At 41.0% G+C, this 18,879-nt stretch overlaps 1 protein-coding gene across 20 annotated transcripts in view; it reads left to right on the top strand.

Moving 5' to 3' along the window:
* KHDRBS3 (KH RNA binding domain containing, signal transduction associated 3) overlaps window positions 1-18,879 on the top strand; it is a 201,825-nt gene that overhangs the window by 66,576 nt on the left and 116,370 nt on the right. For all 20 annotated transcript variants that reach the window (XM_060127369.1, XM_060127370.1, XM_060127355.1 and 17 more), the window contains exon 3: window positions 17,048-17,164. In XM_060127369.1, coding sequence (XP_059983352.1) covers window positions 17,048-17,164 — 117 coding nt within the window. The remainder of the gene's footprint in view (window positions 1-17,047; window positions 17,165-18,879) is intronic.

Consider the following 18,879-nt stretch of genomic DNA (forward strand, 5'->3'; position numbering starts at 1 on the left):
ATGATTTTACCTTCTGTCAACTAAGAAATCTTTGCCAACCTCAAGGAAATGTTAGAGTCCTTTATAAGTTATAGTCTCCTGTGTTTCCCCTAAAAGCTTTACCATTATAGCTTTTAATTTTACGTCTGTGATACATCTCAAATTAGTTTTTGTGTATGGTGTGAGAAAGACAGTCAAAATTCATTTTTTCTTCCTATGGATATCCAGTTTTTTCAGTACCATTTGCTGAAAGATATTTTCCTCCCATGGATTGTGTTGGCATCTTTGTTGGAAACTGGATGACTGTGTTAAGTGAGGGTCTATTTCTGTACTTTCTGTTTTGCTTCATTGATCTGTTTATGGATCATTATGCCGGTACCATACCATCTTCATTACTGTTGCTTTTTATAGTAAGACGTGAAGTTAGGTAATGTAGTCCCTTCAACTTTGTCCTTTTTCAGGATTGCTTGCATATAGATCCTTTGCAATTCTATATAAATTTATTGTTTTATTTTCACAAAACATTCTGCTGGGATTATGATTGCCGTTGCATTGAATCTGTTGATCAGTTTAGGGAGTTCTGACATCTTAACAATATTAAGTCTTCCCTTCCTTGAACATGGTATATCTTTCCATTTAGATTTTTAATTTCTGTCAGTAGTGTTTTGTACTTTTTAGGGTAGAGGTCTTGTCTTTTGTTGAACTTATTCCTAAGTGTTTCATGTTTTTTGAACACTCTTGTAAAGTATTTCGAAATCTTGTTTTCCAATTTTTTTGCCTCTACTATAACCTTTTGCCTCTAGTATAAACCTTGTATTCTGCTACCTTGCTAATAAATTCACTTGTTCTAGCAAGTTGTTTTATAGATTCCTTAGAATATGCTATGTACATAATCATATCATCTGCATAAACAGTTTACTTCTTTCTTCCCAATTTTTATGCTTTTTATTATCTTATTATTGTATTGGCTAGGATCTCTAGTATAATGCTTGAATACAAGTGGTGACGTTAGGCAGTTTTCTCTTGTTCTCAGGCAATGTGGAAAACATTCAGTATTTTACCATTAAGCATGATAAAGCTGTGAGGTTTTTTTTGTAGGTGACCTGTATCTGGTAGAGGAAGTTTTCTTCTATTTTAGTTTTGCTGAGAGATTTGATCCTGACTGGGTGATGAATTTTGGTGAATACCTTTTCTGCATCTATTGAAATGAACACAGGATGTTTCTCCTTTATATTGTTAATATAGTGAATTTTATTGATTGATTTGGCTAAATTAAACCAGTTTTGCATTCTTGGGTTAAACCCTACTTAATGATGTATTATCCTTTTTATACATTGTTGGATTCAAATGCATCTGTATTCATGAGTGATAGTGGCCTATAATTTATACACACACACACACACATATAGAAGTGTTCTTTCCCTCCTCCCCCCCCCCCCAAAAAAAAATGCATGTCAGTTTGGTGCTATTGTTTTCTTTATTATTAGATAGAATTCACTAGTGAAGCTGTCTGGGGCCTGGAGTTTGGTGGTGAAAAACTCTTTTCAAATACATATATTTATATATGAATCAAATATAAGTTCTTCAGTGTCTTTAATTGACAAGGCACTAATCAGATTTTCTATTTCATCTTTTGTGAAAATTGTTTTGTGTTTTTCAAAGGATTTGTCTATTTCATCATAATATTTCAGGTATTGCTTCTTTAAATACTTTTTCTGATCCTTTCACTCCCCGCCCTTTGAGACTCTAATTACAGGTACTTTCAACCTGTTGATATTCTCGAAAAGATTCCTGTGACTCTGTTTACTTTTGTTATTAGTTTTTTCCCCCTCTTCTTCAGTTTGGATCATTTCTGCTGCTGTATCTTAAACTCATTGACTCTTTCCTATGTCATCTTTATTTTTTTGGTAAAGCCGATCAGATAAAATGTTTGTATCACGTATTGTACTTATCTGTTTCAGAATTTATATGTGATTCATATATAAATATATGTATTTGGAAACATGTTTTTTTCTTTGCCGGGATTTTCCATTTATTGCAGGTGTTATATTTTGTGTAATTGAGCACAGTTAAAATAGGTGCTTTAAAGTCTCTAATTCTAAAATCTTAGTCATCTTAGATTTGATGTGAATTGATACTCTTTTATCTTGATAATGTCATATATTTCCTATTTTTTATATGTTGAGTAATTTTGGATTGTATAATGGACATTGTGTTATACTGTGGAAATTGGATTCTGTTATGTTTCTTTGAGGGATGTTGATATTTTTGGATTCAGATGCAGACTCTGTCGGATAGGAGTGCAGAACTCAGTTTACTTCTCAGTTTGACTTTTGCGTTTATTTTTGGAATAAAGTGATAAGGGAGCAGTGAATGGAGGCTGATCCCTCATCACTTTACTTATATAAGGTAGGGTTGGCCAAGGGGGGGGGGCTGTGAAGTTAGAACAGGAAGTGACCTTTGAGCTGCTTTGGAGTATGAGGTGGGTTTCTCCAGGTGTTTAATTATTGGAAACTATTTCAGGAAATGGAATGCCACATGTAAAGTCCCGCTAGGGTAAAAGAAGGCTTATGCACCATTTTAAAAAGTCAGTTGTCATAGGAAATTGAATTATATCTGTATATATCATTATGCATACATGCTCTACTGCTATGGTAAGATTGTCTTTATTATACTGTTAAATAAAAGAAAGAAAAGCAACATGTAGGACAGATAATACCCTAGTTGAACATTTATTTTAAGAAAAACTAACTTGAATCTTACTAGCAGTTATTTTCTGGAGGGTAAGGATCATGTGCTCTTTTCTACTTCACATGTTTCTGTACTTTAATGTTTTAATAATAACTTGGTGTCACTTTTATAATTAGTATAAAAAAAAAAGATTCCCATTTTGGGGGAAAAAAAGTGCCCGAGATTGTTAACTTAGGAGATACCTGTGTACTATGATTATGGTTTTTAAGATTTAGTGTACTGAGTTAGATTCTACCGGTTTAAATTAGATGTATTAATTTTCATAATTTGGTAATTGTTGTCTAATCTCTCAGCATTCTAATGCTTACATATTATTTTCAGTAACTTTATATTAGGCAATATGGGTTCTTACATTAAATATTTTCCTATTATGTGCATATTTTAAATTTGATATATTTGCTGTCTCACAGAAGTTCTTTGGTTAAGAGTCTTTGAGAGAGAAGAGCGAAGTGTTTATAAAACATGTTTCCTCTGGAGTTTGAATTAAAGCTCGAGAAGCTTTCTTTTTAAAGTTGGCTCGCATTTTCCCCTGTAGTGAATTGCAGACAATTAAAAACCCACGGATTTACTACTGGGCGGAAGGAAGCCTATTCCATAGAAATCATCATGGCTATCAAAATTTTCCTAGAATGGTAAATATTTGACAGTCATATCGGTATGTTAAAAGTTGCCTTTTCTGTGACTCCTAATTAATTTTTGGAGGCAAATAATGTTTTTTCAAGAGGATTCATGTGAAAATCCTTTTTATTTTTGGTGTCCAGTTGATACTTTACCTGTAGAAATAAAATGATAATGCACTTGTTTGTTAGTCCTTACGTGCCATTACCGAAATCCACAATGCTGTCCAGGGGGGATTTTGAAACTTGTTGGTGTCGAGGAAGCCTGATAATAAACATCATCACTTAAAGACACATGTGTTTATGACAAGTCATGGTCAGTGTCCCTCCTGGTATCCATTACATCTTGGACCCTCTGGGGAAGCAGAAAGGCCACTCTGGAACACGGAGCCTTAGGAAAATGTCTTGGCCCGCGGTCCGTTGCTTCACTAAGCGCAAGTCCCCTTCCAGGCCAGCCCTCTGCCACCTTGACAACCCGTGTCTTACAGTGGGAGCGGGAGGAAAGCGCAGCTGTAAGTAGAGATGAGCCTCTTCGAGGCTACTTTCGTTCTTTTCTCAGAGGTCTTCTCTGGACCCTTGAGGTCTTGTGATACACGCCCCTATGTCATGAGAATTAGAAAGTTAAGTTGGTATTTGTGAATATGATAGCTTTCAAAAAACACTGTGAAGGAATTTCAAATCTTATGCTGTGACTTTTCCCTTCTTCTCTTTTAAAATGCTTGATTATTGACCCAGAAAGCAGCCCTTGAACTTAAAGTTAAGTGGACTTCAGAAACAGCAATGCATGTATTAAGGGGCTTGTGACAGAATTTACTCACGTTTTTTTTGGAGGGGGTGTTATTGTTATTACTATTTTATTAAGTCAAATGAAAATTTGGTTATCTATAGGTCCCCCAAAACCTCATTACATTTAAAAGAGTAGAAATGCTACCATTATATGTGCTTTGGTCACAATGCAGTGCATTTAGAAATTAAAGTCCGTGATGAATATTGTTCTGTGTAAATCTTTTGTTGCATCACTGCTTATTTTTGAGAGGTGATGGAGGATTGGTCTCTTAAGTGTGTTGCTGAGCCAAAAGGTAAAACAACTTTAGTGCTTAGCGATATGTTACTGGCTTAGATGTGTTAAATGTTATTGGACGGCTTATTTTGGCTCTGGGCCCCATGAAGACCTCCCAGTTGGATCACCTGAAAATTGCACAGCTGTACTGTTGGACACAGGAAATTTGAACAAAGCTTAACCCCTCTCTTCTAGGATTCCACCCACCTCACCTCCACCTCCCACCCCTGCAGTGGCGTAAAATGGCAGAAATTCATTAAATGGCCCAAACTGTGAACTTTTATCAAAACAAGTAATTGACACACAATTACATGAAACAGAGGGCACAGTATATACATTGATACTGAGACACTTACAGAGGGGAAAGCAGTCAGGTTTAGAAGTCAGCCCCTCTTTGTTATGCCTACTAGCTCTGCCATTTACTAGCTTTCTGACACCAGATGTGTCACATCTTCCTTTCCCTCCCTCCCTCCCTCCCTTCCTTTCTCTCTCTCTCTCTTTCTTTTTTTCTTTCTTTCTTTCTTTCTTTTCTCTCTCTCTCTCTCTCTCGCCCCCCCTCCCTCCCCCCCCTCCCCCCCTCCATCTCATCAGGCTAAACACTTACTGAACCACCTCCACTTGGATATCCTGCAGACTTATCTTTGATGTGTCCATAAGTGAACTTCATACCTCTTCTTGGCAAACCTGGACCTTTCCCGGTGCTCCTATTTTAGTGAATGACAAACAGCCCCTGTATCTAAGAGCCCATGCCTAAAACTAGCATATCATTTTTGTCTACTAATTTCTCCTTCATTTACCTCTCCCCCTCCATTCTTGAAGTACAATGACATATGCACTTTATTACTTCTACTTTTAAAGTAATTCACATCTATTTCTATCTCTGCATTCCACTGCCACTCCTTACTTTAGACCGCTGTCATCCATCACCCGGTCTTTTGTAATAGCCTCTTATCCAGTTTCAAATCCTCCATCCCATTCTCCACACTTGAAGCCAGACTATTGCAGTCTGGGATTTTCTGGATTAACAGTTTCAAACTTAAGTATATATGGGCTACATTGCTTGTTTTATTTGTTTTGCTGTCCACCCAGTCCCCCACCCCCGCCCAAAGAATATAATCCAGCTTTGAGCATATAGAGATTAAAAAGTACATAAAGTAGATGATTTCAGATGGTGTGTCACTGTGTGTGTGATTTTGCCCGTGTCATCTCCTGAAGAAGTTACTTGTGTACTTTACTTGATTGATTTTCAGGGTTGCTGATGTCTAAGTAAGTAGGGTTGTTTACCATTTGAAAGTAGATAACTGTGTTAAAATTACAGTCAGTGGAGCAATACCAAATAATCTCAACCACTACCAATAATGCTTAGTGATTTCTGGTTGGCAAATTAATAAATTTAAATAATAGTATTTATATAGCTCTAATATGTTGCAATAATTTCTGCAGCAAAGAAAATCAATAAAAACTATGTTGACTAATGCCATTTGGTTTGGGGCAAAATAAACTTTAGTTTCACAAGTATGTATTGAGAAATCATTATGCAGGAAGGATGATGAATAAAATATGGGTCCTAATTACTCTCCAGGGATTTATAGTCTAACAGGAGAACCACAGTAAATTTTACTAAATAATATAGGGTAAAGACTGAACTAACATAAGAGAAATAGATGGACACTGCAAGATTTTAAAAGAGTGAGGAAGAGTTATTTCTGGAGAAAGAATTACAGGTGGAATTAAATGTAGTCCTTAAGTATAAATTCAGGATGTTAACAAGCAGAGATCGGGGGAAAGACAGAGTAACTCTTGGGCCAGAATGATTTAATTATGGGGAATGGTAGTTTGTAGCATTCGTTGGAATGGTGATGACTAGCGTGGAAAGCCTTCAAGTGCTGTACTTGCGCATTAGATTTTTATATGGCCTAGGGAGCCCTGAAAGATTTATGACAGATACAAATAAACAAGTAGAATATATAGTAGGAAATATTCTGCATTATAAAAGATCTTACCTTTTTTTTGAGTCCTCAACATTTAGGAATGATTGATTTAAACACAAGTTGGAATGACTTTTATTCCCTAGAAATTCAAGTTCTCATGTAAAAGTGATTGTTATTGTTAGAGGTGATTATCAGAATCGTGAAAATTATTGTCAGTAATCCAAAGCTTGACTCAATTACTAACGATCCTAAGAAACAAGTGTTCTATTACCAAAGAGGCTGCTCCATTTCATATGAATGCTACGGTCCCAAGCTTGTTGTTAGGTTTACTACTGTTTGGAGTTTTGCATTTATGACATTGGCTTAATTCAAATGAGATCAGTATTCTGAATACCAACTAAGAGGTGGATTTATTTAATTAATCATTGTGTGAGTGGTTAAATTATTGGAACCTAAAATGGCTCGTAAAGCTAGTGAAAGTAGTGATCCGGTCTTTTCCTTTCAAGAGAAGAAGATAGGTAAAACAAACCTCGTTTACTTTCTTTTCATTCTTGCCGTTGGGCAGGAATTAGGTGAATGTGGAGGTGATGAACCAAATGTGTTTCCTGACAGTTTAATTCTTTCTCTCCAGTAAGGTCTAGAAAGAGAATATGGGGTGACGTTTTCCAGAGAGAGATGTGATGTCCAACCTTACATTTGGGTGCTAGAAGAACACGCTAGAACTTCTATTTCAGTGTATGTATGTAGCGTATGGTTTCTGCATCTCAGGCACTGTTCTAAGGGCCTTACATGTATTAACTTTTCACGTGTTAATCTTTACAGTTTTAGGAGGAAGGAATGTTTATCTCCTGTTCACTTATGAAAAACTAAAAAACAGAGACGTTAAGTAACTTGCTAAATGTTATTACACAGTAACAGGCATTTGAACCCCAGAAATCTGGCTCCAGAGCCCATGCTCCTGTTCAAGAAATTAAGCTTTATTAATATTTATTACACAGGTTAACACTAGTCCTATTACCTGGCACATGTGAGTCCAGGACAGTTGTGTGCACAGTGAGACAGGATGCTGGAGTAGAAGAGGGGATTCTCCGAGGCAGAAGCTCCCAGGTTTTAATCGCTCACTTGCTTTCAGTAATTGGGGCAGATAGCTGTGTATGTGCCTGCGTATGGATTCTTGGGTTGCATCTACTAGTTTTAGTTCACTTACCTTCTTCAGTGGACAAAGATTGTTGCAAGAGAGACTGCGACTTCAGGGCCACTGTAGATGCAGTCGAAATGAGCAGGAAAACGGCAGAGCCGCTCCATCCCCGTGCCCAGCACAGGCTCGGCACCGGGACAGGGGGAGAGCAGCTGCCGTCCAGATGGGCGTAAGAAGAACAGTCTTTTCAAATTGGGACTGTTTTTTTACATCCAGTATCGTTAATGATGAATCTCTTGACCTAAGTAAGGATCGAAATATTATTACCCAATGGTAGATCAGGTGTAGCATTTTAAAATAAATGTATACATACATGTATATGCACACACACTCACATCCGTTTTATGTGCATATAAACTGTAGTGCAGGGGCCAGGGATCCTTCTTGGCTGCCTAACTTAAGATCTGGAACACTGGGCGTGATAGTCTGTGGGGAACACTTAGTCGCCATGGACTGCACCGGTGGACCTGCTTCCTTTCACCTCCTTCCTTTCTCACAATTTATTAGCTCTTCATTAAACTTGAGACACATACTGTATGCAAACAAAGGTTTTTTTATTTCTTTATATCCTCTCATTTCTCACATCCTACTTCAGACCTACCTCTACAGAAATGAATTACATTGTTTATGTATTACGTACCTCCTTATTTTAGTCTTTGTCAGATGCCTTTTTAATCATTTTTAATAAACACGTAGATTTTATACGACGCTCGATTACAAGATGTTGGACAGTTAGGACCATGTACCCAAAATACGCCTCCCTCCATCTGTGCCTGTATGGTATACTTTAGGGTTCGTTTTAATTAAATCTTGGGTAGCGATTGGTACATTTTGGACGTTGATTTTGGTTGGTACTCATCAGTCACTCGCAGCGCATGAAATGCTGCTTCCTGTTGGGAGCTAGTGCGGCTCTCGTCTGTGGCTGAGGCACACGGGGGGTGAGTCAGGGTCCCTGCCCTCAGAGAGTGCCACCTCCATCCCCTCTTAAGGGAGGGAAGGCAGGCAGGTGATTGCTAGGCCTAGAAAAGACCGTGATGTTTGAGGCTCTTAAAACTTTTTGATAAATGACTGCTTCATCGTTTTTTGTCTGGGGCAGTGCGCCCCCCAGTGGCCACTCCCTGCGTTCATGACCTGTATCGTGCGTGCCCTTCCCTTGAGTCTGTCCTGACCCTGCAGCTCCCTTTAACTGACAAGATGTGAACTTCCAGGCTGGAGCTTTAAGGAAGCCTGACAGCTTCTGCTTTTCTGACCTTGGAAGACATATACCATGCAAAGGTCCTGTCACCCCGAGGCCACCATGGGAGGTGGAAGCTTGGGATACCCAGGTGGAGGAGAATCAAACCAATAAGAACTGAGGTCCCCATCTGACAGCCACCACCAACTTAAGAGACATGGGAATAAGCCGTCTTGGAAGTGGGTCCTCCAGCTGCAGTTGGTCTGGATGTTGCCACATAGAGCTCCCCCCAGGGCTCAGATTGCTGAACTGTGAGCAAATAAATAAAATGGTGGTTGTTCAAGGCCATTACATTTTGGGTTAGTTTGTTATGCAACAGTAGATGCCCAAGATGTCATTAAAGCATAACCTAGTCCCTCATTTTCTAATTACCAAGGCAGGTGCGGCTGTGTGTATGTCGACTGGACCGGGGTTTTAGGGTCAGGTGGGAGGACGCTGAGGGGGAGAAGGGACTGTAATGGACCAAAGGAAGCTGCTTTTAGCACATATGAGATTTATCCCAGACTGTTCTGTTGATGAAATAGTGAAGTACATTTAAGAAAAATAACTAATGTACCAGGAGCGTTAAGTAGTTCATGTTATAGTCAGGAAAGATACCGTAGTGCTTTTGAGCATTTTTGCCATAGTGAACAGGAGGGATTCTACCATTGAGAGGACCTTTATGTTTTGAAATTCCTTTCCTTTTGTGCCAAAGACTGTTTTGACTTTATGTTACTGCTGATACAGCCGTGGCCTTTTTAAAATAAAGCAACGATAGGCAGAAGACTAGGTTCCTGGACCCAGAATTTATTAACCTGTTCTTTTGCTTTTGTTGATCCAGTACAAGTTTTCTTTTTCTGAGTATTATTGTGTGTATTAAGACTGATGACTGGGGTTAAGATGTAAAGATTCCACAGTTGAGTAAAACACATTTCCTCTTGTCCAAGGAGTACAACCTGAAAGGAAATGTTTTAAACCGTAGTTTGGTAAGTGGGAGAAAAGAAGGCAGGAGGAGAGGGAGTGCGGGGGGGCTAAGAGGGTCGAGGTGCCTGGAGGAGCCGCCCAGGCCTGCCAGACTCTGCTGAGCCCGGGAAGGGCTGGCTGTGTTGCGTTTGTCCTTTACAAAGAAAAACTGAAACCCCCTTAGACCCCAGATTAAGTCCAAGCTCTTAGCCTGGATGGATGACTCTGCCCCTTCCTTCCCCACCCTGGCTGCTCTGCTCCATCAGGCTGGCCATCTTCTTATTTCAGAGAAGGTCCGTAGTGCCTGAGGGCTTTTGCACTTGCTACTCACAGTGCAGGAAAGTCTCTGTTTCCAGATCTGGTCTGACGTTACCCAGCCCTCCATGACTACCCACGCTCTCAGTAGTTGGCTTCTGCCCACCTCCATAGACGCTTAGCAGTAATTAACAGACGTTGTGTCTGCGCTTCTGTTTTTCTTGTTTGTCATCCGGCTCTTCTGTGAACACATGGGGCTCAGTACGGACGTGGCCATTGCTTGTTTCGGTTCTTCACCCAGCACCTAGAACGTGTCTGCACTTCACCAGTGTTGTAGCGAGAATAACACTTCCTGAGGGCTGGACACTGATGTCAGGACCTGTGTTGTTGATTTTGTCAATATTTTAAGAAACAAAGCAAAGTGGGTTTTGTTGCCCTTCCTCCTGCAGATTAGGAGGGGAGATATAGGGGATGTGGCTCTGAGCAGATTTCAGTAGAGGCTGTTTTCCTCTCCCCCACTAGCCAAGGCAAGTGGTCTCAGGATTCTTCCCTGATCTTGCCTGTGAGCACTTGGGGGTTGGGGGTGGGGGTGGGGGTGAGTTCCTGCAGGAAAAACCTTTGAGAAGGTGTCAGCTCTCTTAATTCTGGGCTTTTGGTCTTCTCTGCTCTCATGCTCGTCCCCCGTCCAGAGAAGCAGGTGCTTGAGTCTTATCTCTCCCCGCAGGTGTCTGTACTCTCTCCAGCCATGTGGTTGGTGTTTGCCGTGGCACTTCAGCATTAGTCTGTATTCTGTTCAGTTTTCTTCCTGTTTTAAGGGTGAGAGTGACGTTCTTTACAAGCTCTACATCTGAGCTGAAATGGGTACTTCTTGGAACACGGTAATTTTGAGAAGCTGCAATGAGTCCAGAATGGCTAAAGTCAAAAGCAGGAGAGTGGTGAGGCTGGGGAGGTGAGCAAGGGCAGTGCTGGAGAGGGCCTTGCACGGCAGTTCCGGGGCATGAGGACTCCTCGAAGGGGAGTCGGACAGTCCTGTTTGCAACAGAGATGTAACAAGGTCCCCTTTGGGTTAAGACCTCTCTGCTGATCCAGGGAGATAGAAGTGGATGCAGAGATGGAATCCTGCAGTGGGCAAGGGTGAGGGATGGTGATGGCGGGACTAGTGGTTGTGGTGAGGCTACAGGAAAATGGGCAAGTTTAAGAGAGCTCTAGGAGTTAACATTGTTACGATACAATTCACTGATTCACTGGACATTGACTGAATGCCCTCGCCGCACAGGTGTTGGATCAGTGACTGCAAAAGGCCTCGTCACTGCCCTCATAGAATGAATGTCAGGTTTCTGGCTTGAGTTGCTGCATGGACGGTAGTGCCATTTGCTGGGAAGAATAACGTATCTGCTGCTGCTACGTTGGCAGAGATTACAAGTTCAGTTTTAGTGTTGAGTAAGAGGTCGATAAAGCATCCCTTTGTTAGACTAATCCACTTTTTGGTGAGCACCCAATTAAGGGAAATGCTTTAATGGAGACAGTGACGTGTCCTTGACTGAGGCTTAGTTGTTTATGAAATGACAGCTTAACTTTAATTGTCCCCATGGAACAGTGTCATGTCACAAATGTAGTTTAGATCAATTAAAGCGAGTTCTTCCTCGATCGTTACTGGGGAAGAACATCATTATTGGATCATACCCGTTATGTGGTAAAGCTCAAATATACTGTATGTTGGTTTACCATCTTCATAATCATTTGAAAAGTTTCCTATTTACAGTTATAACATTTGTAATACGATAGTATATTTGTCATATAATAATTGGCATCTGGAGAAAAATCATTGGTCTTGGAAATAACACTTTTACCTGCGATTCAAATCTGTGCACAAATGAAATCATTAGTAAAAATGAAGGCTGAAATGTATTAGGTTCTTACTGTCTGTCTTGCCAATACACTCATCAAATAGAAAACAAATCCTGGCTTAAGGAAGGACAGACTTTGTATTTGGAAGCGTTTCTGGAAGATCAGGGAAAGGGGCTGCTCTTGTGATAGGGAGAGCTCTGAGCCTGCGGCCTGTCGGTGTCTCAGAGGTCAGACCACAGAGAGAGAGAGAGTGGACGAGGCCGGGAAGGTGCAGGGACGTGGGTGGAGGACAGGACGGGGGGCAGGAAGGGACAGGCGGCAGAGAGCGTCTCGCCCAAGGCTGGTCCCTGGGAGCAGAGGGCCTGTCGCAGAGGCCTGCGCCAGCCCAGGTTGCTGTGTGAGGAAAGGACAGAAGCTTAACTGGAGTTCGATCACGTCAGGTTAAGGGACATTCTCTGACTGATCAGTGGAGACAAAAAGAACAGTTAATCTCTTATGGCGCAAAGAAAGGAGGGTCTGTGTCCAGCCTAGAGAAGCAAGGGGGTCGCCCGCGTCTGGGGAAGAGTAGTTCTCTGCAGTGAGCCGTTCCCAGTAGTGCAGAGGGGGCGTGGGCTCAGGTGGCTTTCAGCAGGTCCCAGCCCTCAGCGCTGGATGCGCTACCTCTTCGTCTTCATGATGCCCCTTCAGCTTAATGACCCCTGTGAACCTCAGCCATGGTGGACTCGGTGGGGCTGAGGACACTGCTGGGGTCACACCGCGGGCGAGAGGGAGCCCTCGACGCGCCTCAGAGGTCGGCAGCAGGTGGCTGGACCCTCGGTGGGTCGTAGAACTCGGCAGATCGGAGGGCTGTGCTGCTCAGTTGCTCATTTAAAGTCTGAACCGTGCTCAGCCCGTAGGCCCTGTCGCAGGTGCAGGCCGTGGTGGGCTTCAGGGGTGCGTGTGTGTGGGGGGTATCTTCTAGAACCCCTGGAGGAAGTGAACTTGTGATCTGAGGGAGACAGCAGCAAGGGCTGCGAGCCGAAGAGGCAGAGTAAGCAACAGGTCTGTGGCCCCTCCTTTCAGCCCGCAGGGCTTCTGAACAGGCACGACTGACGTTTTACACAGGCCCCTTCCTCGCTGTGCAGGGCGGCCCCATCCACGCTGATGTGTGACGCTAGGCCTTTGACCACTAATGCAGTGGTGGCCCACAGTCATTGTCACCAGGTACTCTGGCCATCTCCAAACGCCTGCCGGGGAGGCGACGCAGCCTGGGTGGAGACCCCCGTCGGGCAACCAAGCCCATCGCCGTTGTGTGGCTCAGCTGTGCAGACGGTCAGCATCCACATGCCTGGTTCTGCCTCACACCCCGACTCCCAGACAGAGCTCAGCCCCTCGACCCACCTGGGTGGCCTGGGTGCAGCCGTGTTGTTCCAGGTGGTGGCTTCTCGGCAGCCTTGTACACGTACAGGGTGGGCATTGTTCACCCCAATTTATGTATGTTCACGATAGCTAAATTCATCCATTCATTACCTACTGATTTGTCAGCACAGAGAGTGCACAGCCTGCCGGCTGCTCTGCTAGGTGATTTTTTGCATTTTCATATTAATTCATACATCAGGCGCCCGCAGTAAGCGGTTGACCCCTGTGTTGTGGATGAGGCGTCTGCAACTCACGAGGGTAACTTGACCAGGGTGATGCAACTAACGCGCAGTGTGTGGTGACAAAGAAGAGAGCAGAAGTGCTTCCGACGGTCAAAATGCGCGTTTGTATACTTTTTGTGAGCAAAAGACTAATAGAAGTTAAATGGAGAAAGAAAACTGCAGATAAAATGCTCTTCCTTCTTATATGGAATCTCGTGGTTTTATGTTTTATCAAGTGACTTTGAGTAAATCATATCATTCTGTGGACTTCAGTTTCCTCAGTATGAAATTAGGTGTTTGGACTGGATGTTTTCTAAGGTCTCTTAATTTTTATTAATTGGGAGATATTTAACTGTTACAGACGTGATATATATATATATGGTTGTTTGAATACAAATTAATTTTTATGCTATCCTTGAAACCTGCTAAAATGAATATAAATGAATTAAAAAGGCACTGATCTATGAAGATAAGAATGGGAGTGTGAGACAACAATGGACAAACGATGTTAGTAAAATTCGGTGCTGCACTGTATTTACAATAGCCAGGACATGGAAGCAACCTAAGTGTCCATTGACAGATGGATGGATAAAGAAGATGTGGCACATACATACAATGGAATATTACTCAGCCATAAAAGGAAACGAAATTGAGCTATCTGTAGTGAGGTGGATGGACCTAGAGTCTGTCATTCAGAGTGAAGTAAGTCAGAAAGAGAAAAACAAATACCGTATGCTAACACATATATATGGAATCTAAAAAACAAACAGAAAAGGTTCTGAAGAACCTAGGGGCAGGACAGGAATAAAGGCGCAGATGTAGAGAATGGACTTGAGGACACAGGGAGGGGGAAGGGTAAGCTGGGACGAAGTGAGAGAGTGGCATGGACATATATACACATATATTCACATTTCATACACCAAATGTGAAATAGATAGCTAGTGGGAAGCAGCCGCATAGCACAGGGAGATCAGCTCGGTGCTTTGTGACCACCTAGAGGGGTGGGATAGGGAGGGGGGAGGGAGGCAGACACAAGAGGGAAGAGATACGGGGATATATGTATATGTATAGCTGATTCACTTTGTTATGCAGCAGAAACTAACACACCATTGTAAAGCAATTATACTGCAATAAAGATGTTTAAAAAAAAGAAAAAATTTTTTGGTGGCTGCAAAATACATGGATAAATGGTAATAACCTTCTCTGGTAAAGACCAGAGAAAGCAGAATCCTGAGCTTGCAGGGCAAGAGAAAGCCAACCAGAAGCATGCCTACTAGTGTGGGAAAACCTCGAGAAGACTCTCGGGAATTGTAGATACCAGTTAGCTGCATGTGAATTTATGGGGTGGAACTGACAAGAGGGAACTTGGTGGAAAGTGTGCATGAAAGTAGTTTAGACCCCTGGGTCCTCTCCCCAGCTGAGAAAAGCAGGCGTCTGCCCTTCTTAACCTAGCAACAGACGGGAGATTTCCTGAAGAGTTTGAATGAGAGAAACTTTAGGTTCTAAGACCCAGATGGATACGGCTGAGGGCTGCAGTGAGATGCCACACTGAAGATGTGGGAATTATTTCCTTTAAATAGAGGTGTGTGTGCTTCATAATGGGATTCTTCGTATTCTGGCAGCCGGGCTTATATACCTCCTCCTAGGAAGCTGGGGAATTCCTATTCAGGTAAATGCCTAGCACAAGGAAAAAGAAATACAGATATTGATATTTGAGTAGCTTTGGGTGAAAAAACTGGGCTGCTGTGTTGCAGTGAATTGTTATGTCCAGTTGTCAGATTGCATGTATGAAAGCAGAACATCCAGTTAGCCTGTTTGAGCCTCAATTTAAAATTTTTAGAAACAAACAGCAGAGGATTACCAGTCATGTGAGGAAAGGCCATAGTGTAGCAAGAAACAGATTCTCAGAACGTGGAGGGTAAGGGGAATCTGTGGGAAGAAGCAGGCTCTGTGAGCTCCACGGCGTCGGGGAGGGGACAGCTACCGCCTTTGACGCCTCAGGAGGATAAGAATTTGTATTACTTCCAAAGTGCCATAAGGAAGGGACAGATATAAGAAACTGCTGTTAGTAGTGAAACATGTGATAGCAGAAATGAGAGAATCAGTAGAAATGTAGGAAACGTAATTAAATCTCCCAGAAAGTAAGACAGAGGGAGGTGAAGGAGGGAGGAAAAATCAGAGAAACTTAGAGATCCAACTCAGGAGGCCCAATATCCGATAGTAGGATTTCCAGAAAGATAAAGCAGAGAAAACAGGGAACAAGAATGAGGGAGGGTGGGTTGAGACATTATTTCCCCGCCCCCCCCCACCCCTTGTAGTAGTATTTGATATTTTAAACTCTGTAGACCTCACTTCTATATTTTTTAAAGTAATTTACTTAAAATTAAATTTTAAAAAGCAGAAAAAAAGATGACATGTAAAGGTTAAAAATAGACAATTTAGTTTTTGTTGAAGACCAATAAAATTGAAAGTGGGCAAGGAAAAAATACCATTTTGACTTTTTAAAACTACATATTTCAGGAAAATTACTTTAATTACCATAGTTAGAGACACGAGGAACGATTTTGTCTTAAAAACAGCAACAGCACAGCAGTGGCATGGCTCATGGAAGGTGGCTGATATCACAGCAGCAACTACGTGAGTTTGTGATCAAGAATCCTGCCAAAGAGAACAGTTTCTCTCCTGGTAAATAGGGCTGACTTTCTATTTGGAAGCAAGAAGAATTCATAATTATTATAAGGCTTTTAGAAGTTGTGTGAAATCCCTATCAATAATTATTTCATTCACTTGTATGTATTTATTCTCTATTAATGTGCTAAACGTTGTTCTAAATGATTTATGTTGACCCATTTAATCCTCAAAATACCCTGCAAGGGTAGGTCCTATTGCCATTCATTATTCCCACTTTACAGATGAGGAAACCAAGGCCTAGTGACCCCGAGCCCAGGGTCACTCAGCAAGAAAATGGAAAAGCCAGGTTTTACAACCATGGCAGTCTATCCTCAGAGTCCGTAGTACCCTCAATTAATTCACTGCTACTCTGCATGCTGACTAAAGAACGCTCCGCATCTAGGCTAAGTAGACAGGTGGATTTTGTCATAAAGCCTTGGTCAGCCACTGAAGGCGTAGCGCTCATCTAGGCCAGTGCACTCAGTGGTTGATTAACTGAGGCTTAAGTGCTGACCAGGTAGAAGAACCCAGACACTCCATGGTGACCAGTTTAGTGCACATTACAGGACACTTGGTGTCGTTTTTCCTCACCAACAGTCTAATTCCAGCACTGTTCGTGGTTGATGTTGAATGTGTGCTGAAATTGTCAGGATGGCACCTAAGGAATTCTGGGAATTAACTTCATTTATTGATACAATTTGTAAAATACAGCCATCACTGAAGTGATTTCGTAGAAAGAAATACATCCTTTGTTTGTTTGTTTTAGCCCTGTTTTATGTGGTTTGTGGGAAACATTATAGGGTGATGCATGTAGCAGTAACTTAAATACTTGTCGTTAGTCAATGATGTGTATCATACTGACTGCAGTGTTTCCTAAAATTCAAGAAATAAATTATTTTCCTCAGATATGAATGTTACAAATCTGTCCTTTTGTTTCTCCTAGTTCAACTTTGTGGGAAAACTTTTGGGGCCACGTGGCAATTCTCTGAAGCGCTTGCAAGAAGAAACCTTGACAAAAATGTCCATCCTTGGAAAAGGCTCCATGAGAGACAAGGCAAAGGTAATACTTATTATAAACAATGGCTACTTTTTTAGTCACGTTATATAATGTACTTTTAGATCATCCATGGTATTAGTACATATGATATAAAAGCTAACTAGGACCTCAAATGAAATTATGTGAAAATGCTATATAGAGTGATATATTTGTGATACTATTTAGAAAATTCGGTCGCTCTGGCCAGTTTCAGAATATGTAGTATCTTAAACCAAATCTGTAACTATTATTTTTATTTATAGAGTGGAATTGTAGCACCTGTGCTTTTGATTCTAGAAGCAATACCTTCTAGAAAGTACAGTGGTATTGAAATTACCATGAAGAGAAGTGAAAGTTATCTATAGTCTCACCATTACTATTTGCATTTTAGATTAGTTCTTTCAGGTCTTTTTTTCTACGCTTGTGTTTCATATTGTTGACTTTATAAAGTATATGCTTTTATTTGCCCTTTTTGCCTTTCTTTTGATATCCTATGCATTTTACCAAGTTAAAATTGATTGTAAATGTTTTTTTGTTTTGTTTTGTTTTTTTTAACATCTTTATTGGGGTATAATTGCTTTACAATGGTGTGTTAGTTTCTGCTTTATAACAAAGTGAATCAGTCATACATAAACATATGTTCCCATATGTCTTCCCGATTGTAAATGTTTTAATAATTACTTCCTATTCTAACACATAGTTGTTCTTCGTGCATGTATTCACATAACTGCCTCCTCTTCTAAATAAGCTAAAATTACTGAGTTACTTTTATTGATCACTTTCTTAAATATACCAATTCTGAAAGAAATTTTCACATTTCATAATGTGCTGTCGCTTATGTAGTTCTATTATTACTTTGTTGTTCTCTCATTATTAAAAAGATTTATACTACAGAGAACAAAATCCACATTGAGTGATCACTTTCCATGAAATGATTGTGTTAGAAAAAAAGTTATTTAGACAAAATCCAGCCTCCTCACAAAAAAGTCCATTTAACAGTAGCTTTTATAATTAAAAAAAAAAGCCACCATTTGTTTATTGAGCAGCCACTGTGAGTCAGGTACTCTGTGAGACATTTTACATGCATTACTCCATGTTATCCTTGGAAAAATGGTGACAGATACATAATATTTTCCTTATTTTATGTAAGAAAAGTGAGATTCAGAGAAACTAAATATGTTATTGGATTAATCAGGGAAGTTCATTATATTATTTGATTAAAACATGGCTATATGTCAGACTCATATGGGATGCTGTTTAAAAATATAGAGTCCCGGACTTCCCTGGTGGTCCAGCGGTTAAGATTCTGCGCTTCCACTGCAGGGGGCATGGGTTCAATCCCTGGTCGGGGAACTAAGATCCTGCATGCTGCGCAGCGTGGCCAAAATTATGTGTGTGTGTGTGTGTGTGTATATATATATATATATATATATATAGAGAGAGAGAGAGAGAGAGAGAGAGAGAGAGAGAGAGAGAGTCCCATGCACCAACCTGTTTAGGGTGAAACCTCAAAATGAATTTCCAGTAGGTGTTTAAAAGATTCTAATGCATGGCCAGGTTAGGTTGACTGCTCACTAAACATCACTGTCTCAAATGATGTTACTCTGGTTCCCTGACTCATCTATTCTGGCAGTAGGAGCAAGTGGAACTGTATATTGGTCAGTTGGTCAGAAAGTATGTGTATCTTGTTGGAAAGTATCCCATCCTTGCTGATATCTTAATTAAGTTTTCAGGAAGGC

The sequence above is a fragment of the Lagenorhynchus albirostris genome, chromosome 17, assembly GCF_949774975.1.
Source record: "Lagenorhynchus albirostris chromosome 17, mLagAlb1.1, whole genome shotgun sequence".
Lineage (NCBI taxonomy): Eukaryota > Metazoa > Chordata > Mammalia > Artiodactyla > Delphinidae > Lagenorhynchus > Lagenorhynchus albirostris.